The sequence below is a fragment of the Coenobita brevimanus genome, chromosome 65 (assembly GCF_032717465.1).
Source record: "Coenobita brevimanus isolate Jiangsu-jjx chromosome 65, ASM3271746v2, whole genome shotgun sequence".
Taxonomy (NCBI): domain Eukaryota; kingdom Metazoa; phylum Arthropoda; class Malacostraca; order Decapoda; family Coenobitidae; genus Coenobita; species Coenobita brevimanus.
In genome coordinates, this window is record NC_137018.1 from 3,232,791 (window position 1) to 3,260,310 (window position 27,520).

General features: G+C 40.0%; 1 protein-coding gene across 1 annotated transcript; it reads left to right on the forward strand.

Annotated features, from left to right (window-relative positions):
* The first annotated feature begins 8,652 nt into the window (after positions 1 to 8,652).
* On the forward strand, positions 8,653 to 15,576 carry LOC145404883 (intraflagellar transport protein 22 homolog). The gene is made up of 4 exons (XM_080276384.1): positions 8,653 to 8,769; positions 10,637 to 10,812; positions 13,832 to 14,028; positions 14,596 to 15,576. Exons 1-4 carry the CDS (start codon positions 8,728 to 8,730, stop codon positions 14,742 to 14,744), a joined length of 564 nt encoding a protein of 187 aa, XP_080132510.1. The 5' UTR covers positions 8,653 to 8,727; the 3' UTR covers positions 14,745 to 15,576.
* Positions 15,577 to 27,520: the final 11,944 nt, after the last annotated feature.

The window sequence follows — 27,520 nt, forward strand, 5'->3', positions numbered from 1 at the left end:
TTTATGCTGATATAAAGTGCTCAATTAAAAGAAATACCTGTACTCATATACAGGAGTTTTTATGCTGATATGAAGTGCTCGATTAAAAAAAAATACCGGTACTCACAGGTAGCTTGTATGTTGATATGATGCCCTCTATTAAAAATACTCATACACTAGAGCTTTTATGCCGCCATGAAGTGTTCGATTAAAAAACAAATACTCATATGAAGGAGTTTTTATGCCGATATGAAGCGCTCGATTAAACAAAATACTCACATGAAGTTAATAAGCTGATATGATGCGCTCGATTTAAAAAAAAAATACTCATGAGGAGTTTTTACGCAGATATGATGCGCCTCATTAAAAAAAAAAATACTCATACACTGGGAGTTTTTATGCAGATATGATGCCCTCGATTAAAAAAAATTCCTGAGTGGGCAACCTAACCCCTACAGATAATGGAGGTTTTCGTTCGTTTCGTTTCATTTTTAAAGGCTCCAACATGCTTGCATGTGTCGGCCTTGGTCACCTAATGGCGGCTCTCCACGCTGCACGATCCATTGCAGCCTCCCTGTTCAGTCCCTTAACCCTAAGGTCACACTTAATGACCTCGTCCCATGTCTTTCTCGGTCTACCCCTCATAACCCCACCCCCAATATTAACACTTCTCACCTTCCTCACCCAATTATCACCCCCCATCCTCTCCACATGTCCAAACCACCTCAATCTACCTCTCCTCATCACAACACCAATACACTCCAGTCACATCCTACCTCTCAACTCTTCCATCGTAAACCCAGCCCCTCCAGGCCTTGGACGCAGGGACACACTGCACATCCACCTAATCATTGTCATTTCTGTACGTCTTAGCCGGCGAATATCTTCCTCCTTCACTGCCCAGGTCTCACTACCATACAGCATTACACTCCTAACACATGCTGCATACAAAGACCCTTTAGCACATAGGGAGAGCCCTCTCAATGTCAGGAGAGGCAAGAGCTCCCTGAACTTCTTCCAACCACTTCTCACCCTAGCCACAGAGCTAGCTCCAGCTCCACCTCCAGCACACAACATGTCTACCAAATAACAAAACTCTTCCATACACTCAAGAGATTCACCAGCAAGTTCAATCCTTTCACGTCTGACAGTCTCCACCTGCTCACAACAATTCAAATTATCATCTTTATATTTACACCGCTTCCCGTTCAATCAGCGAAGTTAAGCAACGTTGGGTCTGGTTAGTACTTGGATGGGTGACCGCCTGGGAACACCAGATGCTGTTGGCATCCCTACATCAAGTGGGGTTGGTGGAGGATTAGTGCCCCTCCCTGTAAAACAATTAACTCTAAGCCCTTGGCCACCCTGTCTGGGATACATGGCGTCTGGCAATGAATGAATGAATGAATGATATTTACCTGCCATAGCAGTCGACACTGGAGTACGCATCTTCCCTTCGGAGGAATCGACGAGCCTGGCTGTAGGACCTGCCCGGACAAGGAATCATCAGGGCCTGGACGAAGAGTCATCAGAGCCCAAACGAAGAATCATCGGAGCCCAAACAATCATCGGAGCTGGAATGAAGAATCCACCTGGTCCTGCCAACAGCTCTAGACTCTCCCCATCCCACCTGCCCCAGGAAGTGGATGGTGAGCTGCAGTGCCGGTTCAGAGGCACATCCCATACCATACACCAGAGGACCATACCTTAAAATGAAAACCGCCTTATTTTATATATATATATATATATATATATATACCATTAAAATTCTCAAATATCACCAAAAAACTAAGGCGCATTTTTGTGAGGCCTGAGGCTCAAGCCTGGCTTCGCTCATTGGCTTAACCCTTTAACCGCGGGTATTGTTTTGGTCTGACTGTCCTCTCCCACGGGGGTTTCAGCCAAATGTAAACAAACCTTTAAACCTTAATAACTCTGCACAGAATAAAGCTAGAGAAAAAAATAAGGTACCATTAGAAAGTACTAACCTTCAGCTTTCCATTGATGTAGGTTTCATGACTTTGGTGACTTTCACAGGACGGGCAGAGCCGTTAGAAGTGAGGGGTGTAAAATCACTATTTTACGCCCCACACACCAGTACCAAATGCCAACCACTCACTCATAATAGTAATATAAACATATATGAACACTGTACATATGATAAACACCCACTCTGTGTTCACTGAGGTAGGTAAAAGGCACTTCACTGCAGCTGCGCCTCACTTCACTGCGGCGTCACCCGCTCACTGACGTTTCAGGCGATCTTTTCATTATTTCTAACTTCTAATATTATTTTACATATAATCTGGGCAATATACATTACATTTACACTGCACTTATTACTATATTGCGTCACTGTCGCATCACAGAATTACACAAGTGCCGCAGAATTACACAAGTGCCACAGATTCTCTTATTACAATATCACTTATTATACTGGCCAATATTTACATTTTTTTCTAGGCAAAATATCCCTTATTACTACATTATCCATTATACAATTATTGGTAAAGCACGTCACTGTCGCATCACTGTATATCACTGTCACTTTCAGTAACTCTGCACAGAATAAATCTAGAGCGAAAAATAAGGTACCATTAGAAAGTACTAACCTTCGGCTTTGCAATGATGTAGGTTTCATGATTTCGTTGACTATCACTGGATGGGCAGTGCCATTAGAAGTGAGCGATCTAAAATCACTATTTTTCGCTCACACACCATTACCTTCGCTCATACGCCATTACCAAATGCCAACCTCACTCTGATAATAATACTATAAACATATATGAACACTGCACATACGATAAACACCCACTCTGTGTTCACTGAGGCAGGTAAAAGGCACTGTCATTACCCGCACTTCACTGCCACATCAGTGGTGTTGTAATCACTATTTTTCGCTCACACACCATTACCAAATGCCAACCTCATTTTGATAATAATGCTATAAACATACATGAACACTGCACATACGATAAACACCCACTCTGTGTTCACTGAGGCAGGTAAAAGGCACTGTAATTGCCCGCACTTCACTGCCATATCAGCGGTGTTGTAATCACTATTTTTCGCTCACACACCATTACCAAATGCCAACCTCATTCTGATAATAATACTATAAACATATATGAATACTGCACATACGATAAACAACCACTCTGTGTTCACTGAGGCAGGTAAAAGGCACTGTAATTGCCTGCACTTCACTTCCACATCAGCAGTGTTGTCGCTCACACAGCTGGACAGATACTGATGCGTGTTTGGTCCGGGGTGGGGTGGGGGGCCCAGGGGGTGGGAGGTGGGGCCCCAGGGGGGGGAGGAGGGAGGTGGGGGTCGGCTGGAGTGAAAGAACTTAATAGCTACTCTCCCTTGAAACAATTGGCGCACGGAAAAAACGTGGGGTATTCAAAATATTCACAAATATTCGAGAATGACACCCGCGGTTTGGTCCAGTTTTTGCTATGTCATTCTGGAATGACACCCGCAGTTAAAGGGTTAAGCCAAAGTGGCCCCGCAAAAACAGTACTCGAGCCGTACTGACGAATGTAAACAAACACCCCGGTCAGCTGATGACGCAAAGCAGCATGGCAGATATTGGAGAATCATATATTTTCGATCTAAGCAGTAGTTCTTCCCTCCAGATGGGAACTTTTCCGTTGTTTGCAGAGACAAAAGAGTCTGCGACTGTTGTGTCCACTCTTGTAGATGAATACATGAGCCAGGTCACTGTGTTGTCGTCTTTAATGGCAACAGGCACTAGGTACATAAAGCAGCTGTGTTAACCACTGGAAATATGAATGGCAATATATAAGGAAAGCTTTTAGTTTACAAACTTGGGGTGCTTGTTGAGAACCCTAGAAACAAGGTAATCTCAGTGACAGTGTATGGGAAAGTAGACAGAACTCTTATTGATATTATGGTGTAGTGGTAGCAAGCTTAATAATAATGCTGTAGACAACACATTTGTGACCATCATGTTTGTAATGTGGTCAAAAAGTTATGTTGTTGATGGCAGGAAACAACTGGAATCATGGACTGGTTAGGTTTTGATATTCGCAAGATCTAACATATCAAAAGCTTGGTGAGTAAAAGTCTGATAATAGGTTATTGCTTCATTTTACGTACTTATTAGGCTTGGCAGCGCCAGTAAATTTACAGCCATTGTTTTACTATTAAGGAAAATCAGACTTCCATAATTGTCTGAAGCTGATTGTATAAGGTGAACATACCCCAACACAAGTATCTCCACATTTGTACCTCCCACTTCCCATCTACACATTGAAAAAAAAAAAAAATTATGGTTGTATTACTGGTTAGATCATGTCAGGAGTATGAGTTTAAGGCAGTTTTTGATAAGTGTCTGTTTGTGACTAGGTAGCTGAGAAGAGGCTTCATAGGACAATAGTTTTCTTGGCAGCAGGTAATGAGTTTGTCAAATATTTTGGTAACAACGATGATGAGCCTACGCAGCTGACTATATGTTGGTTGGATAAAATTTGAATGTAGGATCATCCAGACAAGAGTTTGGCATGCCTTATTCAGTTTGGTAGAAGATGAGCTAACTTCATCATGCAGATGTTGTGCCTGCCAGATTTATATATTTTTATATCTATTTTTTTCTTTTGGGTGCAGATGATTGGCCATTTAAGTATTAAGTTGGCCAACAAGCTGTATGAGTGCATGTCTGGATCATTCAGGTGTGCACGCAACAGGCAGCACTCCCTGTATGTTGCATGAACTGTACCTGCATTATGAACTCTTTTATCAGTGCATACTTTCAGGGGAAAGGAATTATCAAGATGATATTCATTTGTGATAACAACGTATTGAATGTGTGGGGAATTCCTGCCATAGGGTCACATTGCCTTGTGATTATTGGGTATCTGGTAGTGCTCAATTCGGACAATTTTTAGATTCGCACAACCAGAGATTCTTAGAAACATAAGTTTACCAAATAAGTTCTGGGCCAATATAGACCATTTTTCATTCTATGCACTTTGCTCGCAAATGAATAATACTTGCATTAGGTTGAGTTGGGTTGGGTTAGGTTAGGTTACATTAAGTTGGGTTGGGTTAGGGTAAGTAGTAGGCCCACAGTACATATTTTTTCATCAAACCTGACTGTTTCCTATGGTTTTGGGTGTGATTCTGTTCATTTTGACCTTTATATATAAAAAGAAATAGTGGATTCTAAGGTGATTGCAAAAATATTCATTCCTTTGAAACCATTGATTGACAATAGATTTGAAGGGCAAAATCAAATGAATCACACCAAAAACCATTGGAAACACTCAGATTTGATGCAAAGATCAGTGGTTGTGTGAAACTAAAAATTGACCCTCATTTCCATTCAGGTGTTCCCTTCAGTGAGCTACTTTGCTGTTAGGTCAATGTGTCCCCCCACCCCCTCAAAAAAAATATATATATATATATATTTAGAATATTAGCAAAACCATACTTTATAATTACATTATGTTCCTTTGGGTTGGTGCAGAGAATCACATGGAAAGCAGAAAGGCTTCAGTGATCACCTGGATCAGAAAGATCTTGATTTCTTCAGAAGTATGCGAGTCACCAAGGAAAACTTTACTCTTCTCCTTTATTTTGTACAGGAGCAGTACAGACCAGTGTTCCGTGGAGGGACTCCACCTGTTCATTAAAGTGTTCTCTCCATCTGTTCACTTTTTCTCCCTTCTCCACTAGTAATCTACCATTTTTATCATTCACACCCCAACTAACTTTGATGGCACCCCGTGTAGCTCTCTTTACCTCTTTCCAGAACATTTTCTTACATTCCCTCCACTTTGCACTCAAATTCCTTCCAAATTCCTCATCCACTCTCTTCTTACTCTCTTTTACTAATCTTTTCACCTCTCTCCTCCTCTCTACATATCTCTCTCGTCCTCCTCTCAGCTTCTTCGACGCCCCTGTTCCTCATCCACTCATTATATGCTTTCTTCTGCAAGAAAATAATTCATTAGCATTAAAAGTGTTCTTAGAACTGTATGAAAAAAAAAAAAAAAAAAAAAAGAAGCATGGATTAAAAATATTCAGGAATATATGAAGGAAATCAGCATAAGAAATACTAACCAACTGGACAATTTAAAAAAGGATGAAATAAAGAAGGTAAATGAATACGAAAAAAAAGAAAATGTTGGAGAGAAGAACTGACAAACAAATCCTCAATTATATTTTATAAAGAGAAAAAATTAGACATTAAGGAAGAAAAACTTTATGAAAACACACAGGGTTCTATACTGCTGCACAGATGTTGCTCGAACACTTCAAAATTAAACTGGAGAGCAAGGTATACTGGTGGAAATAGGTATTGTGAATTATGTAACAAAACAAGAAGAAACTCTTGAACATTTCTTTAAAAACTGTAATGCATTAAAAGATATAAGAAATAGGTAGAAGAAGGCAATTTAGAGAACATACCGTTATTAACATATGCAAAAGATGCAGATAAAAAATTCTACCACTACAAGAAATACCTCTGTGAAGTATGGAACACTAGAAAACGTATTTTAAAACATTAAAAAAAAAAAAAAAACTAGACAACGAACAGCCCTGTGCTGATTCAAAAGCAATACTGAGTGAACACCATCTGATCTGATCAAATTCACTCTAGCTACACATGTTCTTCTCTCACGTGCATCAACTGTAAATTCTAGCATATCTGTATATCACAATCAATCGGTGCAAGCCACATACACGTGGCAAATTGAAAAAAAAAGTGAGAACAGCACATACAACACAGTGGAAGACTCCATCTTTGTTTACATATGACATCACAAATGATCACACTCCCGGGCTCGAGCTACCTCAAGCCAGCTCCAGGGGTGGATCGACTTGGCTTGAGTCTGGTTCAAGCGCGACTCGAGTCCGGCTTGCCGCTTGAGCCTGGGCACCGCAAAAACGGGAATGGACGTTTGGCTTAAGTCTGGCTCGAGCCAAGCTCAAGCCTGGGCCTCACAAAAACGCGCCTCTTGTTTCAAGTGTACACCGAGTATTTCATTATTTAATATATCCACATCCATAAGGGCCTCTGTGCAGCAAGTATTGGGCCCAGAGTATGGGGCCCCTGTACAATAAGTACAAATAGTTACAGTAAATATATATATATATATATATATATATATATATATATATATATATATATATATATATATATATATATATATATATACACATATGTATGTATGTATGTATGTATATATCTAGATTGATTATTGAAACATGCAATCATTTCTATAAATTTGGGGGCCCACTGATGAGTTTGGCCTGGGGCCCACAAGTGTACACAGTAGGTAAATCCGACCCTGCATACTATCTATCTATTGTCAGACGCCTTAATCCCGTACGGGGTGCCCACAAACAAATCGCCTCCACGTCTCCCTGTCCCCCGCCTCACATCTCCCCCTCTCATATACCTCTCCACTCCATCTCTCCATCTCATCCTCGGCCTCCCCCTCCTTCTCCCCCCTCCACCTCACTCACATACACTCTCCTCGTCAGTCTCTCAACCTCCATCCTCTCCACATGGCCAAACCACCTCAGTATGTTCCTCTAACTCTTCCTATCACATACTATACACTACTATAGTTAATATTATCTAAAGGGCGTGTGGCTACACCCACGAATTTATAACCACTGACTCTAAAATTATATCTGCTGAAGAAGATGTGTGGCAAGACCAGCCGACTTCTTTTGTTGTATAATTACTCTGTACCCCTTTACAGCTATAAATATTTGATCAATCAGTCAGTCATTTATAACCTCTGACGGTATATAACTGTATAACTGTAACTGCCGAAGAGGGTGTGTGGCAAGACCCACCACTTGCATAAGTAGGCTACTCTGTATCCTTTACAACAATAAACATTTCAGTTTAATTCCTCTCTCTCTCTCTCTCTCTCTCTCTCTCTCTCTCTCTCTCTCTCCAAGAAAAGGACTGGAACGATAATCAGTCCTATCTCTTACCGTATCAGAATCAAATTGCAACTTGTCAGGGTGAATTTCGCTCAGAAAATGTCTTACTGATATGCCAATTTCGTAAATCCTATCAGACAATTTCAGTATAGTTACTACTAAAGAGTTTTTCGTTTTCTTTGACACAAGCATCAAAGAGAATATTTAGTTTTAGAGGGATACTATTTAGTCTGCTAAAAAGATGTGAACGCTCTAGTTCACAATCACCATTGGGCTTTCAGTCTTTGAAGAATATCCTCTCTCACCTTCCCTTGTTCTGATCTATAGGTTGTCAGTCTCTCCAGTTTGATCAACAAATGTATGGGTGATCACAACCCCTGTCCATCTCGCAGGACACTGGCCATTTCGTTCACCAGTTTCTTTGTTCGAGTAATGGAATATTGTGCATTAGGTCTGCTGTGCGTGGATATCATATCAAGAGCGAGTTATAGGATGACAGAAAGCTCTCAGTGCGGGCAGTTTCTTAGATAATAGCTATTTTCTAGATATTATGTCCGTCATGATTGATAAAATTTTGTTCATAACTGATCGTAGGTTAACTGCTTACAATTACTATAATTAACCAATCATTATTTATCTCATTTTGGAAAGGCCAAAAACCTGAAACTGGAGACCCCATAGAAAAAAAAAAAAAAAACATTGTACCAAGGATCCCTCGTCTGTCAGATTCCTCCAGTGTAAACAAACAACTTCGGGCACTGTCAAAGGAAGAAGATATAGTATTTTGTGTGTCTTACGAACTGTAGTCTAAACACAATGCAAAATAAAGTGAAGTTATTAATGATTGGTCCGACAGAGGTAAGAAAAAAGTGTATGCCTGCGACTCAGTGTTCAAGCAAAGTTTTTCTCATCCCTGAGTGATTTTGAAGCTCCATGAATTCCCTGAGCTAGGACCAATGGACCATATTGCTATGTAGGGCAAGGAGAGCCCCTTGGAGAGACTGCTACATCTCTTACCAGAAATATGCTACCCTAGGTCAGTTAGAGCCGGCACCAGGGTAGCGTACTTCTGGTAAGAAATGTTCGGTCTTCAGGGATCCCATCTTGCCCTGCAGAGCTATATGGTAGATTGGGCTAAACTCAGGGGATTCACTCTTTTTATCATTTGTCAGCATTTGCATCCCTTCCCTCCCCCTCCCTCCCAAATTTAAAAGCTGTAAAAGGCTATGTGGTAGCTTGTTGGTAAATGTTATGGTTCCTGCTTGTAGGCTGTTTTTTTTTTTTTTTTTTTTTTTTTTAGGAGCATTGGTACTTCATAGGAGATATCATCAGGCTAAAGTAGGTAGAAACAGTCTTTCATAACCCAGTCTTCATTTAGCTGTTAAGTTGATAGTGTACTCTATTGTGCAATACATATTTCACTCATGCTTATGTGGGATGATTTTATTAAGTCTAGGATGGACTCTCTGAGGATGTTAGTTTTACAGTGCCTTACTTAAGAAGCCTCAGGTGTACAGTGGAGTTCATGGTAGTGTGTGTATGTATTTAAGAGGCTATATTTGTTTTTTAAGTGTACACATTTAGCTATTCTTTTTTTTAATAGAGTAAATTTCAGTCCTCAAGAAATTGCCTTAAGAAGATTGGAAATGACTAGAAGAGTAATTTTTTTGTGTGGGGGGAGGGAGAAGGGGGGGTGAAGTGTGGGGTTGACCTTGTCAGTCAAATAGTATCATTCTTCTGTTATGCTCAGTGGATATGCTCAATTAGGAAAGAGCAAATGAGCTATCTATCTATCCATAACCAGATGCCTCAATTATGGCCACAGATACCGGTATAATGAGTCTAAGTTTTTCCAGTAGTTCATGCATTCACTGTAGTACTTACGGTAGCTTTTTTTTTTTTTTTTTTTTTTTTTTTTTTTATAACATCAAGTAACCATAGTCTATAAAACTCAGTAAGCCTTAGAGTATTGATGCTTAAAAGTTGCCATTTTTCATTTTCTTTTACTGTTGTTACTGTATTGCTGATTATAGTGAAAGTCAGGATATTTTTATTCCACTGAGAGTACCATACCTTCAAACACAGACAGTCTTTCAACATACTGTAATATTCAAGCACAGTACTGCACTTACTCAGCAAGTCCCAGCTATATATTCACTGAAGATACTTAATGGAAACAGCACAATTTAAACCCGGATAGCTAACTCTCTTAGCACTGTACTGCATCCAGAAGCTGGAACCAGGATCAGCAGTTCATGGTTCATTTGCTCCAAAGTTTGTCACTTCTGGGTTTGGGAATGGTTCCGCATCATTGCTCATAATAGCCAGTGGCATAATTATATACCGGTAGCTAATGGTAGTATAAGTAAGTGCTGTTATATGTTAAATACATGTAGTTTTTGGTTAGTAATACTGTAATATGGTACCGTACCAGATTTGAATGCCTGATTACAAGTCAAGGGAGCAAAATGAACAATTTTAAAATGGTAAAGAATGGAACTTACCATAGCTAGCTTCGGTAATTTATTTAAATAAGTTTCCTACCATACCCGGTAATTCATAATAACTCCCAGGAACTGAGTCTGATAGCTATTTTCCTACATAAAGTTGCTATCAATTTCATCTTATCATAAATATAAAAGTAAAGAGTAGCTGCATGATTATACCATATATCTGTATGTGCTATTTGACACAAATAACATATCACACTGATAATCACTTTTAGGTTGGCAAGTCAACCCTCGCCAACTTCCTCAGTGAGGCTGGGGAAGTTGGTGGTGGGGGAGGGTACAGGCCAACACGGGGATGCCGCATCCTTGAGTTTGAGATTCCTACCGTCACTGTAAATGGCATGACTACCAAGGTGGAGGTGGAACTGTGGGATGTGAGTGGTGACATGAGGTAAGGCATAGCAGTACGGTATCTGATGTCATTAAAGTACCGGTAGACTTGCTTATGTTTTGATTTTTTTTTTCTGCATAAAAGTGTATTTTGAAGTAGGCTATGTTGAGCCACCAGCATGATTGTTTCATTCATTTACTCCAACACTTAGTAGCTATGGTAGTTTATTGTGTACCAGGTATTGGATAAGTAGCTAAATGTGTTGCTTATAGATTTTTTTAGGGGATGCTGTTATGTCAGTGAAATATATTTACTTTTTTTTTTCTTTTTCTTTTTTTTTTTTTTTTACATTCAGAGTTTTCTTCATTATGTACCGTAGATGGAGGATGGGGAGATTTTGCAGATAGCTACACAGTACCAGTTTATCGTTATTTATTTATTTTTTATTTTTTCTTGAACACTACAGGTACTACCTGTACTTTATTCCATATGTTCGTGCCTATATGGAAAATAATTTGCAGCACCAGGATGCTTGAGATATAACTTAGCTATCATTGTCTGTCTGTGCCCAGATACAGTACCCTAGTCTAGAAGGTATGATCACAAGCGTATCTTCTCCACGTCACCCTATCCTCTGCCATCAGGCTGGCTTTACTCCATCTCACACCACCTACACTCATACCTTTCCATCCCATCCCTCCATCACAGCCCTAATCTTCCCCTTCATCTCTCTCCGTGCACATACACTCTTGAGTTAATTTCTCTTGCTTCATTCTCCATGTGGTCAAACCATTTCAGGATACAGTAATCCCTCGATTATTATCCGACATAATAGAGCCAAAGGCATGTCTACGTAATTGCGCCATCCGGATAATGGACTTCTCCCCTGGCCCCCCTTCACACATAACCTAACTTTGAAAGCCAGTGTAAAAGGCCAGTACAGTACATTGTACAACACTTGTTCCTGTTGTTTAACACTCAAGCAGACCTGTAAACCACAACCAAGCAGTTACCATGGTCGAGCAGACCCATCAGCTATAGACAAGCAATCACCACTGGGTAAACTATCTGGCCAGACAGGATGGTGTCACCTGGCTATTCCCGCCTGGCTGGGCAGAAATGTTTGTGTGACCATAATTTCCACCCAGACACAAGCATTTTGTCCGGATATTATGAAGAAATGTACAAATAATGGTTTCGAACAGCCAGATCACAGCATCTGGGTAATGGTCATCCAGAAAATTGACAGATTACTGTACTTTTGAATTTTACAGTGGATCCACGTCAATACTACATTGCTTCATAACTTTCTCATTTATCTGTCTGTCTCTCAACAATTCCACATGCACTTCTCACATACCTAACTCATTTCTGTTCCTCTCTCCCTTAATGTATGTCCTTCCAACAGAGTCCAAGTTTCTCCTTCACATACAGTATTAAAGCAAAGATAGCAGTACTGTGACACAAAGACTTCTGTGCATCATGGTCATTGCCCAATTCCTTGTCACTGTCCCCAGTGTGCCTGCAACCCTCTTTCCTTGCTGTACTCCTTCTTGTTGTTTTTCCTCTAAACTTCCATTCTTTTTCATTATACACTACATTAATATTTGAAAGCACTCATGTTCTGTATTTTGTGATTATTCAGTCGTACTGTGCACTCCATGACTTCACTTCTCTCAAAGATTGTAGATTTACCCTACACTCTGATACATCCACTTCCTGATTTTGTTTCATGCACACATTTCCAAATTTCATTTGCCAAACCTTGTAACTGCCACTCATCATCAGTTGTCAGAGCAATATGATATCTTCAACAAACAACTGTACAGGCAGTTTCCAGACCCAACCCACTTTCACTACAAACACTCCGTTTACTGCCCAACCTTATACAGTATAACACCATCCTTGTTGTATAGTGAACATCCATGAAGACATGACACATCTCTCTTTCTGTATACCATTTGAATTAAAGAACTCACTCAGTTCTTTTTCCACACGCAGTGCCACCCATGCACATCACACTCATAATTGCATTTAACAATTTCCCAACTGCTGCATATACTTTCAGCTCCTTCCATATTCCTCAACTGTCTGCTGCATCATATTCTTTCTCAGGATGCTTGGAGTTAGTATGCAACTTCCTTCTCTTGAAGTACTTATCCACTGTTCATCTTAAAGTAAATAACTGGTCTGCACTCTCCCTTTCTCTTCCTTAATACCCTTTGATCCATTCCAACTAATTTCTTGGTTTTCTCTTGAACTCTTTTGACAAGTATCCTACCATAGCTCTTTCCTATTATGCAGAGAAAACAGATAACCCCAATGATTGCCACACATTTCTCTTTCCCCCTTCTCTTTGTAAAGGGAACTTCTGGTTCTCTGGTATGCCACCTTCTTCCCAGGCCAGTCTGTGCATTTTCAAGATCCATTCAGTCACCATCTCTCCCCCATCAACATTCTCCCACACTCATTATCAGTTCTTGGCCTTTTCCCAACAGTATTTTGTCTTTCTTTAGTGCCTCAGATACTTCCATCTTACTAATCTCTTCCTCCCTTCTCGCCTCTCACGTTTTTCCAGGCATTCTCCAATGACTTGTATTAGCATTGCTCCTGTTCTTTGTATATGTGCTGAAAAAAAAAAAAAAAAGTTTACACTGAAACCTGAACAGTGCATAGTTGTACATTGGATTCGGGCTTCATGAAGACACTCCACAAAAGAGTGTTGAGGCACAGGTTTCTGATCTCCCCATAGCCCAGGGTGCAGGAACCCATCACAGGACACATTTGACCTGGATGAGCCAGGCATATTAACCTGTTCAGAGGTATAGAGATCGAAGGCTAGGCAGTCATGGTCCAAAATATGTAAGGGAAGGAGGCTTACCTATGCCTCTGATGATATTACTGTATTGTATGTGATTTGTAAAAATGAATCAAAGTCATTTAGATGAACAGTTACACTGAAGATTGAAAATGTGACATTGAAGAGCACTGTAAATAAATGAATATGCCTGGTGTCACTGCAAAAACATGTGATAATTTACCATGGGTACATATTTTTATAAAATTTTATGTGTTACAGATATGAAGGCTGCTGGCCAGGAATTCAACGAGGCAGTAATGGAGTGGTGTTAGTATACAACCCTGGGAGGGAGGATCAAGCCCGAGTCCTTGAACGCCTCTATAACCAGTTTGTGGAGCAGCCTGGCTTAAGGGATTCGCAGTGTGTTATCTTCTGTCATTGCAAACCTGGAATGAAAGGCAAAGGAGCTAAATTATGTAAGACCTAGTTAGAAGGATACATATTCCTGTTTCATATGTCATCTGTCCATTTATTTTTGGTTTATGTGTGTTTTCCATACAGCATCAAATCACATAGGTTCACTTAATAGAACTCTTTGCTCTTTTTTATTATTATTATCATTACTTAATGCCTATTTTTAACTTAAAAGGTGCATATGTTTGTTTATAGAATATACTGAAGTCAGGAATTATTATTTTTTGTGCTTTTAACCCCAGTCATGAATTAAAATTGTGTCCCACCGAAAGTTGTGTTAGTGTTGTTTCATTTCATTTCATTTATAAAAGTTCCAACATGCTAGAATGTGTTAGTCTTGCTTACCTAATGGTGGCACTCCACATGCTTGATCTTTAATAGCCTGTCTGTTCAGTTACTTACCCCTGAGGTCACACTGTATATCCTCGTCCCAAGTCTTTTTTGTTCTGCCTCTGTCAACTCTGTCCTCAGTGTTCAAGAAGCATTTTGCCTGCACGCATCATAGGCTTTAAGTGAAGACCAACTAACATAGAGTTCTTCGAAGTAATACTTAGTCTTTATATGAACAGCGGGGCCACTGGCGCAAGTACCAGTAGTGGATACACAGCTGGAGGAAGATGAGGGCAGTGTGCGGAGAGACTTCAACAACTTTGTAGCCTCTGTGCTCAGCCATATGTCAGCTGTGGTGGAAATGCAGGAGAATTCTATCCTCATGTGATGGGGTGAGGTATTGGCAGGGGGACGTGAGAGGAGGGTAGTCTGGGAGGATCTGCATGGGAATGTAGGACAGAGTACAGTTGTGTGGAGGTTTTCAAGAGAATATTAGGTGTACTGGAGTAATGTGGTGATGTGTAAGGGAATAGGAGGTAGAGAACTTTATATGGGATTGAACACAGGTATTTAACTGAGACCATTGTGGTATCAGTCAGTGCAGGGAATTGTGAAGTGGATAATCATAGCAACCTTGAATAAGTACAATAGATAAAAATCAACATTCCTGAATGAACTATTGTTGCTTGTACTCTATTTAGTGTGAGGAAGAGCATTGATCTTTCTGAGCACCTGTGACTTTTGCTGTATTTGTTTTACTCATCATGAAATTTTGAGATTGCAAAATTTTCATTTTTATACACAAATCTGTTGAAAAGTGTTGGAAGATTTTTTTTTTTTTTTTTTTTTCTCCACTGTTTGCTTCGAGATTTGATCAGAGTGAGATTGCTCTGGGTAGAAGACCTGATTTTCCTTGATACTTAACTGTTATTTGTAAAGTGGCTGTACTTTTAGTAATGATTACTTGCATGTCATTACATGCTCAAAACTAATGTTACTTGGTTCATACTTCGTATATTTATATTGGCTGGTCTCATCCTAATGTTCTATGTCCAAGGCTCATTATTTAACAAACTGTAGGATTTGAAGTGTAATAAAATAATACAATTATGAGTACTTAATTAAGTTTTGTCAGAGTTTTTGTATTGTATTCAGGATCTTGGCATTTTCTTATAGTCATGAAAATAATTATAAGAGTGCACTGTATAATGGCATTTTGGGGTAAACTATATAAGCTTTCATCTTATGAGAATTGATTTATTGTTCCAGATTTGAAGCCAATTATGTAGCTTTCAGCAAGCTCTTCTGAATTCACCTGCAATGTGGTTGAATGATTGCCTCAAATCTGGTACTGTACTGTGCTGTTATTTGTCTTTTGTCAGGTCATTGTGCTTACTGAATAATTAGTCTTACAACCAGATTCTGTAACTCAACTTCTGAGGTTTGAGTTTACTTCTTTGAACTTTATTAATACCTCATACCTCTTTCCACTACATTGCTAACAGAAAGCAGCACACATAATTTGAGTGCGTTTATCAACGAGAGGCTCATTTTCTTTGCCCAGGTTCAAATCGTATTAGCATATAATTGGTGCACCATCGCCTATCTGACTGAATGTGCTCAAATACTATGCTGTATTTGCTTTTATCTATTGAATAAAGGCATACTTTTTTCCATTTTAATAATCATGTCCAGTATGGTATTGAAGTACTGTACTGTAAATTTGACCAGTTCATTATTTTGTGCACTGTATAGTGTAGTTTCACAAATTCTAGTCATTATTGTGATATACAGTATATATGACATCCAGTTAAGAAAATAAATTTTTTGACAAATAATACTGTATGACTGTACTGTAACCACATTTCATAATTTTTTGTAGTCACCTTTCTCCTTATGCAGTTTAGTTTGTTCAGTTCCAAATTCATGGTACAATATGTTGTGTGATTTAAGCATAACAAGTTCATAACAATCTGCAAATTACAATAACAGTGTCTGTCATGCATACTCAGATCTATATGAACACTGTGTTTACAAGGGGTGTTGAGGTTGTTTCTGAGGGGTTTGTGAATCTTAGTTTGGTCACATCAGAGATGTGGTAGACCCTGCCCAAACTACACTTTTTCATTTTGCATGGAAACTATGTACTGTATTCTGTTTTCTTGTGTAGGGGGTGCCAGAGTCCTGTAACATCTGGTACTTCTTGTCACCTGTGTTATTTTGTTTAATTCCTAATTGCTCACCAAACTGGATCTGAAAAATTGTATATAGCGTGGAGAACAAGGAAGATTTGTGATGCTGTTACAGAGTAAATGTATACTCGTCTGCTTCAGTGAGAAGGGCAAAGAAATTCTACTGCAGTGTGAGCATGCTTTTAAAACTCGATGGTTCTGGTCTGTGCGTCTATAGCCAGACGCCATAATCCCCAAAGGAGTGGCCGTTTGAATTACAGTACAGTAGTTGTTTTTTACAAGGAGGGTTGCTAACCCTCCACCAACCCACTTTTTGACATGTAGGGAACACATAGGGGTTGTTTATGTGGTTACCACCCAGTATTGCAAATGGATTCCTGGCTTATAGGGAACCGTTAGGTTTATCACGTGATGTAAAGCCACGCGAAGAGGAAAGAAAAGTAATAAAAAGTGACAGGAAATACCTGTATGGGAGAAATAGTAAGGGAGGAGGGCAGACAAGAAATAGAATGGTAAAGGTGAAGGAAGAAGTAGGCACCACTACATCATGTGAGTGGAGGATGGTTGCCACCACCTATCACTGATGATTCTGGTGCTTGTGAATATTCTGTCATGGCAGTAACATTACTTAGTGCATTGTGTGACACAGCATGCATGCAGCAACATACCAGTGCTGGGTTGCATATCTTGGACTCAGTACATAATGCAGGCCTTTGTTTGGCTACAGGGCCATTTCACACCTCCCCTGCTGTAAGCCTCTAAGCCTTCTTTTGGATGCAAGGGTAATGGGGCTGCAGCAGCATCAGTCCTGTATAGATAGGTGCTGGTACCTTGTCCAGAGGCTTCCTGAGACCCTAACACATGAATGTGTTTCCGGTTTTTCCCACCATCTAATTTATGACCTCCATCTGCACTTTCTTTGCCCCTTTAGTTATAGCGCAAAGGAAGTCATGACTGACTTCAGTCTCCTGCATATTCAAGTCTTGGGTGTGGGAATATCTGTTGTTCCATCCTGGGTGTTACCTGAGGTCAGTTTGATATGTCATCAGATGTGGTGATTTGCACCCCTTTTTTAGCTCAGGCGTCCCTCCATACTGATTCTGTCTCAGTTTTTATCAATGTTTCAAAATCTGACTCTGGCGTATTGGAGGTTGCCTTCCCTAATTTTAGTTGGAGTGGCACCTTTCCCTCCTCAACCTCAATTTCTCTTGCTAAACTGTTGGCAATTTTGATGGCTTTGTAACTTATCCTTACCTATGAGGAGCAGCCGTGTCAGCCCATGAGCATTTTAACTTTCCCTACCCCTTAGTGTGGAAAGTTTTAGAAAAGCTCCTTCTCCTGGGTCGTCATGGCCAGAGAGTTTCGTTTGCTGGGTTCCAGCCCATGTTGGACTGCAGAGAAATGGATATGTATGTGAGACAGCAAGGGCAGCAGCTCCCCTTGATACATCTACGGCATTAGACTTCTCCCCTAGAGAGATGACTTCCTGGGATTATGGCTGCTGTCCTGGCCTCCTGGCAGTGTGCTTGGGATACATTTCCTTTTCCACGCAAGCTCTGGAGGGTGACAGCAGTAGTTAGTCTTTGGCCTGTACAATCATGCCTCATCACTGGGAAGCTGCCATGACCTACCTACAGATTAAACATATCCTTCATTGCCATCTCCTAGAAGAAAGACCCCCTCCATACTGTGAAAACTGTCTGGTCCCACTGACTGTGCAGCACCTCTTGCAGGAGTGTCTCAGTCTAGAGGATGCTCTCCATTGATACTTCCAGGTTTAGGGTGGGAGATGGGTGTTATCTTCTCCCCTTAGTCCATGAAGAGGAGGGATGTATGATGGTAGGGACCACCTTTTCATTGTTGAGGAAACAGGCTTCATCAATCAGCTATAGATTTTATGCATAGTTTTAAGTGTAGTTGTTTTATGCATAGTTAAATGATGTGCCCTTGACGTTTTTATGTTACTTTTAATGTTTCATGATGTTTTACTTTATTTATTCCATCCATCATCCAATCCTATGTTGCCCCATGAGGAGTGTTAGAGCCCTGGGCTAGGCAAGTTGGTCCTGATATTTAAGATGAGCGTGAATTACGGTTATGTGATTGGACAGTTCCTCATCCACTCTCTTCTTACTCTCTCTTACTAATCTTTTTACCTCTTTCTTTCTTTCTACATATAACTCTCTCTTCCGCCTCTCAACTTCTTCCACGCTCCTATTTCTCATCCATTCATTGTATGCTTCCGTCTTTTGTGCCACAGCCTGTCTCACCTCTTCATTCCACCATGCTGTTCCTTGCACCCCCCTCCGTCTTCTCTTCATCCCACACACCACATCACGTGCTGCACACATTTCTTCAGTGAATATCCTGCACACACCTTCAACGTCTCCCATCTGCTCCAATTCATATTTGCCCAATCGTTCCTCCACTTCTTTCTTATATTCTGCCTTTTTCTCATCCTCGTGTAACCTTTCCACTCTCCTTGCAAATACTCCTTCTTCCCATCCTTCCCTTCTTCTATTACTCCATCTTACTTGTATCTTGATTCTGGCCACCACCAAGTAGTGATCAGAAAGTTCACTCCCCCAACCTCTATAAGCTCTTGCATCCATTACACATCTTCGCATCCTTTCATCCACACACACATAATCAGTCATTGCCTTCCTTTCATTCAGTTCACCACCCACCCTTCTCATCACTCGCCATGTATACCTGTGGATTAAAAGAAGAGAGAGAAGAAGAATTGGGTAAAGGTTTGAACTCAGTACAGTGATCGTAGAGTCCATGGCCGCTCCACCGTACGTCATGTATATATGTTACATGTATATGAATACAATTTATCCTTGTTCTGCTGTTACTCTTGGTGTTTGGCAGGGGTGACCTATACTGTTATGCTGCCATGATCTTTTTCATGTAATCAGTCAATCAGTCAATACCAGTGGACACTGCTTGGTAATGCATATGTGTGTTTTTTGCTCTGATTGCAAGGTGGAATACCATGGATGCCATCAACTTTGAGGTGTCTTCTTGGTTTTAGATCTTCCGCGAGAGGTAAGGCATCAGGAACCTAGTGTTGACTGAAGATTTTGCTTTAGCTGATGAGGCTGCTGCATCAGAGATCTCTGACTAGCCCACTGTAAGGTCATTATTGATATGGGTGGATATTCAGCAGACCAGGTGTTCAGTCTTGATGGGACTGATCTAATAAAGAAAAAGATACAATACTACTGTCTTCTTTCATGTGCAAGAGTCAGTGTCAGAGACACAGCCAGATGCAGAAGTTGCAAATGGGTTTCTTTCTGTGTTTTAGTGTCACTGACTCTTGCAAGATTTAGCCACAAATTGTTTGCACAGCTGAAAAACCCCAAGATACAAGACACTTGAAGGAAGTGTGTCAGACTGGAGTTTGCTAGGACTATAACACCAAGAGGTGGCTTATGTTAACTGTCTACTTAATTGGTTCGACAGGCATTTAGAGGATGACACCAAAGAATACTACAAGACATTGAGCCTCCTGATGAAAGTCCTCCCTGTAATAGTTAATGTGCTAGAGCATATCTAGTGTCCAAAGAGGTATCACCTCTGTCTTAGAATTGTTTTCCTACCCCCTCAGAATCATTCCCTTTCTCCACCCTTTTAATTAAAAGGTCATATGTAACTCCAAAGCTGATCATTCAGCACCATATATATGACCTCCTTCACTATGCCATTGACTTATGTGAAGAATCACAAATGACAGAGGACACAGAAATGTGTAAATGAGAGGGCTGAATGTCAGAAGAGGACATTCCACATGACATTGTGATGAAGGAAAAGATAAGAATAAAGTTTTTGTGCATGACTGTTCATAACCCTTATGCAGAGTTGCCTGTTTCTCACCACAGATCAGTAACCCAGATACCATGTAACGAGTGTGATGTACATCATGGAAAAATTGGCAATTTGTAATAATTTTTTTTGTGTTTTTTTTTCTAGTTCCTGATTGTTGCTCTTGTATGACTGCTTCGGAGAAAGAAAACTCCCATATTCAGAGGTCATGTCTAGATTTGGGAAAAGTTAAGCTTTCACTCCAGTTTATGTCATCACGAAGCTCTCTGCTGTACCATTTCACGAATCTAGTTATGTGATATGTCCACATAAAATGTAAATGTTAGCTCTCATAGATTGATTTTGGTATCTGGCACAGTGCAGATTGAATACTCTGCTGTGAAAACGTGCAAGATGCTAAGGCTAGAGTCACAAGCATAAACAATTTTTCATAAGTATTACTGTATTAATCTTTGCTCTTATGTGGTGGTATCCACTTCCAGCACCAATAACTACTAAATATGTTTCCTCCACTATTCTTCTTTATTCAAAAACAAGCTGACGAAGTACTGCAATATTTCCTCATTACTCCAGCTCAATTTCTGTTGCAGTATTTCAGAAGAGTGGGGAGGGTAATTATGATATATAATGAGAAAATGTGATGTTTTTATTTTTCCTCTCTTTTCCCCCCCCCCCCATAGGTGAGGGTCAGAGATAAGGGGGCGCAAACTAACCCCAGAAGCAGTTCGATAACAGCCTACCATGTAAGAAAGTACCTAGAAGAACAAAGCCTCAGAGATGACGGTGATGCACAGTGGTGTAAGTATTCTCATTAGCTATTGTTGCTAAACTAGCAGATATTCATACAATAGCAATAATACACTCAGATCTTTTCTGACACAGGCAACAGTTATATATTCATATTAATCTATCTGTCTATAGTTAATTGTCTTAATCCCGCAAGGGAGGCTAATTTATATCGTTTCTTCCATTGGCACGGAAGGTACCCTGTGTTGCGGTGTATTACTGAATCTACCACTTATCTCTGATTGATCATTCTCAATGCAAAAAATGTGCCAGCTGCTTGCACTATGAGCTATGGACATTTTTATGTGCAGCAATTAATTAAGAATTGTTTATTAAGGTTGTTGGTGGCAGTATTGTCAAAGAAGGGGGAGAGTGGCCATGTGCAATTTTGCCACAAGGGTGTGGGAAGTAATTCCATCTTGTGCAGTGTTTGTGATAAGTGGGTGCATAAGAGATGTAGTGGTATTAGAGGTAGACTGCTAGATAATGCTGATTGTATGTGTGCAGTGTGTTGGGGAGAGGAGGTGGAGATTGTCAGGTGTGAAAGGATTGAACTTGCTGGTGAGCGAGTGTGTGGAAGAGTTTTGTTATTTGGGAAACATGTTATGTGCTGGAGGTGGAGATGGAGCTACTCTGTGGCTAGGGTGAGGAGTGGTTGAAAGAAGTTCAGGGAGGTGTTGCCTCTCCTGATACTGAGAGGGTTCTCCCTACGTGGTAAGGGATCATTGTGTGCAGCATATTTTAGGAGTGTAATGCTGTATGGTAGTGAGACCTGGGCAGTAAAGGAAAAGGATATTCGCAGCTCAGATGTACAAAAATGACAATGATTAGGTGGATGTGCAGTGCATCCCTGAGTGCAAGGCCTGGGGGGATCTAGGTTTACGATGGAAGAGTTGAGAGGTAGGATGGGAATGGAGCGTATTGGTGTAGTGATGAGGATAGGTAGATTGAGGTGGTTTGGGCATGTGGAGAGGGTGGGGGATGGTAATTGGGTGCAGAAAGTGAGGGGCGTTAATATTAGGCATGGGGTTGTGAGGGGTAGACCAAAAAAGACCTGGGATGAGGTCATTAAGTGTGACCTCAGGGTTAAGGGACAGAACAGGGAGGCTTCCAGAGATTGAGCAGCACGAAGAGCCACCATTAGGTGACCAAGGCCAATGCATGCAAGCATGTTGGAGCCTTCAAAAACGAACGAATGAAACGAACGTTGGAAATGACTTAAATATAAAGTCATGTGCACCATATGTTTTTCTTATCATTAAGTGTGTTAAATATTATGCAAGGATGCTTAAGACATGCGATGTGAATGTCTTATATGTGAGGTAATATTTGTAAGGTGCAAAAGTGAAATGGATGGAATTGACATGGAATTCAAGAGTACCAGTGTCAGATGGAAATTCTCCTCAAGTTTTTCATGTTACAGACTTTCATTTTAAAAAATTGAGTAGACAAAGATCCAAGTGGAGTATGATTTTTTTCATTTATAAATTCCTTCAAAGATGTAGGCTGTTACCAGAGGAAGTATTGGTAATTTTTTGATAAACAAAGGCTTGATTGCAAAGACAATACAGTATTCTTTAAAACTTAGTAGTTGCAATTCTTATTGTACATGGAAGGATACAACATACTGTAATATGATGTGCACATTATCATGGATGGATAAGTTCCACAATGGTGAACATTAAAATATGTTTATAAATGTTAGAAAAACTGCTTCATTGTTGAAAGAGAAAAGTTTATTCATGGTTAAAAAGTGTACAGTACAGTATACAGTACAGTATAAGCTTGAAAATGATATTTTCTAATAGTACTTGATGTATTACTTTGTGCTTTGCATGCTGGCCAAGCCACAGGTATACAGGGTGTCCCAGGAAATTCCAGAAGGCTATCCTTGGTCCAATTTTGATAAAAAAAAAAATGCTATACCACCACGGGTTCAGTTCTCATTGATTAAAGACCTCCATTTACTTTTCATCCTGTACTGGGCTGGGGTTGAATACCGAGACAGATGAAAACAGGCAGCTTATTGTTATACCAAATGCTAGGGTCTCTTCCTATCAACCCAATAGTGGAAGCAGACTATGCTGGTTACATGTGTGCTGGTTACATATATGATGAAGAACAGGGATGTTTTATGAAGGGAAGAGAATGCATAGATCAGATATTCATTCTTAGGTCTTTAATGGAAAGGTTTCTTGAGAAGGGAAAGAAGTTGTAAGTGGCCTTTATGGATTTAGAGAAAACATATGATCAGGTGGATAGACACGGAATGTGAAAAATATTAAGAATATATGGAGTAAATGGGAAGTTGTTCATTGCCACGAAGAGTATGTATGAGGGGGCTAAGGTTACACTGCTTGTAGATAGTGAATTGAGTGAATATTTCTATTTGAATGTTGGATTGAAACAGAGACGTGTCATGTTTCCATGGTTATTCAGTCTGTATATGGATGGAGTTATAAAAGAGATACTGTACAAGGTAGGGCACTGGATATTGGAGTGGCTTTAATGAGTGAGGGCAGTGTTTGGAAACTCCCTGTACTGTTGATTGCAGATAATACTGTATTGCTAAGTGAAGATGAAGGGGAACTGCATGGCTTGATGAATGAGTTTGGAAGAGTGTGTAAGAATTGGAACTAAAAGTGATTGTAGGGAAGAGTAAAGTTATTGACTTCAAAAGAAATGAAGTCACTGGTTGTACGGTGTGGTTGGATGTTGAGAAAATGAAAAATGTGAGTGCATTTAAGAACATGGGTAGTATGATGAGTGAGGATGGAAGTTTGGAGGGTGAAGTGCTTGAAAGGGTACAACAAGGAAGAAAGGTTGCTGGTTCTTTGAAAGCAGTGATAAGAAAAAGGGAAGTGAGCATGGAAGTAAAAAAGTCACTGCATGACAGTATTTTGATACCAACTCTAATATATGGAAGTGAAGCTTGGACCTTTTTTGGAAGGTCACAAGTCAAGAGTGAGAGCAGTGGAAATATTATTTGAGAGGAGCATGTAGAGTTACATGGAGAGACAGACAAATGAGGATGTGAAGGAGTGCTATGGGTTGGATGTGGATGTTATAGAAAGTGTTAGGAGAAATAAGTTGAGGTGGTTTGGCCATATAGAGAGGAAGGGGAGCAAGAGACTAATGAGGAGAGTCTATGTGAGTGAAGTGGAAGGGGGAAGAGGGAAGGAGAGACCAAGGATGAGATGGAGCGATGAAGTGGAGAGGTATACTGTATGAGAGGGGGGGGATAAGATGGGGGTAAGGCAGTGAAATTTTGGGGGACCTGGTGACGTGGAAGCAATTTGTTTGTGGCCACCCCTTATGGCATTAAGATGTCTGGCAATAGATAGATAGATAGATAGATAGGCACATATGTGAAAAAGCGAAATAACTTTTTCCTGATCATGATACAGTGGTTAATTGAAGATACCTGGCCATCATCTGTTAGTCTACGGTTTGATCTTTGCACAGATTAGATGGATTAAAAGTAGGTAGTTTCTCTGTGGCACTGCATATTTCTTTCATCATAGCTGCAGTTACTGATGACCTTATGGATGAAAATAGTCCTCCTCATAGTTCATCCAGAACATCATCAGCAATTGGTGTTGCATGTTGGTTGAGAATCAGACCCTTACTGATATAGCATCTGTTACTCAAAATTGACCCATGAATACAATCCGAAAGTCTGGCAATTTCTGGTCATAAACATTAGTAAATGCTGCCTTTGCTTGTTGTATTAGACTGTTTGTTGCAAACAGTCTAATACAGCTGTATGTATTGTATCAGTACAGTTATTTGCTTTGCCAGGGCTAAAGTCAAGTGCCTGATTCACTCCAATATGTTCAGTGGTGCCAAATTTATGGTATTTTAAAGTTGTACAAGCTTTAACTGAGCTTTCTTCCACATACAGTATTGTTTCTGGTATTTTCTCACTTCTGGTAATATGTGTTGTAATTAGTTTACTACAGTGAGATTCCTAAAGGACTGTGTGTTAGGGAATGATCCTGGCTAAGGTTGGAATAGGATTCAGCAGGGCTGTCTCCCCATCATCTCTTGATGAGACTTTGGCTTCTTCACATGGGAAAAATAGTCCACACATCTCCTTCAGCACCTTCCTCTCATATGTGCGTTCTTGTGCCACCCGTGCTAATTTTTTCAAAAGCTGGAGCTTATATCCAGTGTTGTGAGACTGCATCTCTAGCTGGTGCACACTACTTGTCAGGCGTTTCAGTTCAATCTTGACAGTCCTCCGTAGGACAGCTCGTTCCTCCCAGCTCTGCATGCTCTGAGAATGAGAATTCATTCATTCATTCATCATCCAGTCCTACATAGCCCCGTGAGGAGTGTAGGAGCCCGGTGCTAGGCAAGTTGGTCCTGACATTTAAGATGAGAGTGACCAGCCTCACTCATCCCTGAGTGGCATTACCTGAGCAATAAACCCCAACCAATCCTTGGATATAAATCTTTACCAGCTCAGTGTAATTGGAGCACCTTAATTAACCACTAAACCACCAGGCACCAAAATTTGGTTATATGGTTACCACCCAGCATAGTAAATGATTTTCTGGTGTACAGGAAACCATTTGGCTTGTCACTCAGTGTAGAGTCAGAAGGAAGAGGAAAGAATGAAGGAAAGAAAGACAGAAGAGGGAGTGTAAAGTTACCCATAGGCAGAAGGACGAGGAAAAAATGAAGGAAAAAAAGACAGGAGAGGATGGAAGGAAAGAAGGATGGAGGAGAGGAAAGGGGAGACACCTGAGAGCAGCATTACATCGAGTGAGTGGATGGTGAGCGAGATGAGAAAGAATATTATAATAGATGAAGGAAGTACAGTACATGATAGATACAGTGAATGGTAGAGTCTAGGTGGGAAACTTGACTACTGTTGGGGAAGTAAGTGACAGTATTATACAATATATTCATTCCTAGACCTGAGAGAGAGAGAGAGACGATTATGGTACTTTTTATACCTTTATTTTTATTAATCCAATGTTGTCTGGCCTATTTTACCTGTTGACGCTGTTGGTAAACATGACGGTGGCCAAAATAAGCGAGGGTGAGGAATACCAGCAGACAGCACACAAACACAGCAGTATGGTGGCAGGCTTTTACTGTACTCTCTCTCATTCTTTATAATTTGTACAGTCTGGTTAGCAGCTTAAATGAAGTCTTGGAATAGCCATCTGGGAAAAAATAGATTCATGGTTAAGATGTTAATTGTTATACAGTAGTATTTTGTTTTCTTACATTAGGCCTATTAAAGCCGTAGAATTTTTCTTTGCGTCGTAATGTAATCTGACACATGGTGAAATAAAGTAGAAGGTAGGCAATTTCCAGCCAGAAGTTAGTCTATCAGCACAACGAGATCTCTGCATGATATTTCTACTACCAGATGATGTTATTCAACTCATGGGAGACCACTTACTTTGAAAATGTTAATATCTGCTCCTTTATTCATCATTCTATGCTGTATTATTCATATCATTTTAGTTATTTTTAGTATTATTTTTTTATCATCATCATAATCATTATTTTTTGTGTTGCTCAGTAGCAGGTAATTTTATATCATACATGTGGCAGTGAGTGCATTTCACCTTGCTTTATTCTGTGACTATGTTTCTCAGCGTGTTGGCCTTTTACTGATCTAGGAACAAAATATATATATATATATATCATTTGCTTCATTGGTATGAGGTGTGTTAGCTACTTTAGAAAACAGTTGGCTGAAAGAGGAAGGGGTATTGTTGGTTATAATTTTATAATATCAGTTCTCTCTTCTGCGACATATTTCAACACTTATATTCCCTTTTTTTTTTTTTTTTTTTTTTTTAAGTTACTCAGATAACATATTTTATTCAGAAACTGGGGAAATTCTAACAGTGTACAGTAATTGTTCATAACTGTGAATTAAGCTTTTAATTGGCATGGTTTTAGGTACTAATATTCTATAAAGACTAGCACGCAGTTATTTTATTCTGTTCACTGTAGCAAAGTCAAGAGATGAGACGTAGTGCTGGACAAGGAGAGGTCACACAGGAGGCCAAGGTAGATCTAAAGCATTTTCAGTGGTGGATATGTACTGAGGCATACACTTTGGCATCCCCAAACTCAACATACTTAGAGCACTTACAGGGATAGAGGCCAATCTAAAGAAACTCTCTCCCCAAGTGTTACTTTATGAACAGTATATTAGATCATATATGTCTTGTGCTTTCCTGGTGGGTCCCTATCCATGGCATAATTAACCTGACTCCTAAGTCACACTTTCACCCTAACTGGCACCCCTGTTTGAAATTTCTGATTATTTAATGTGTGAACATTGTGTAGCATTGTGGCCCCCTACCCCACTAAAAAAAATAATACA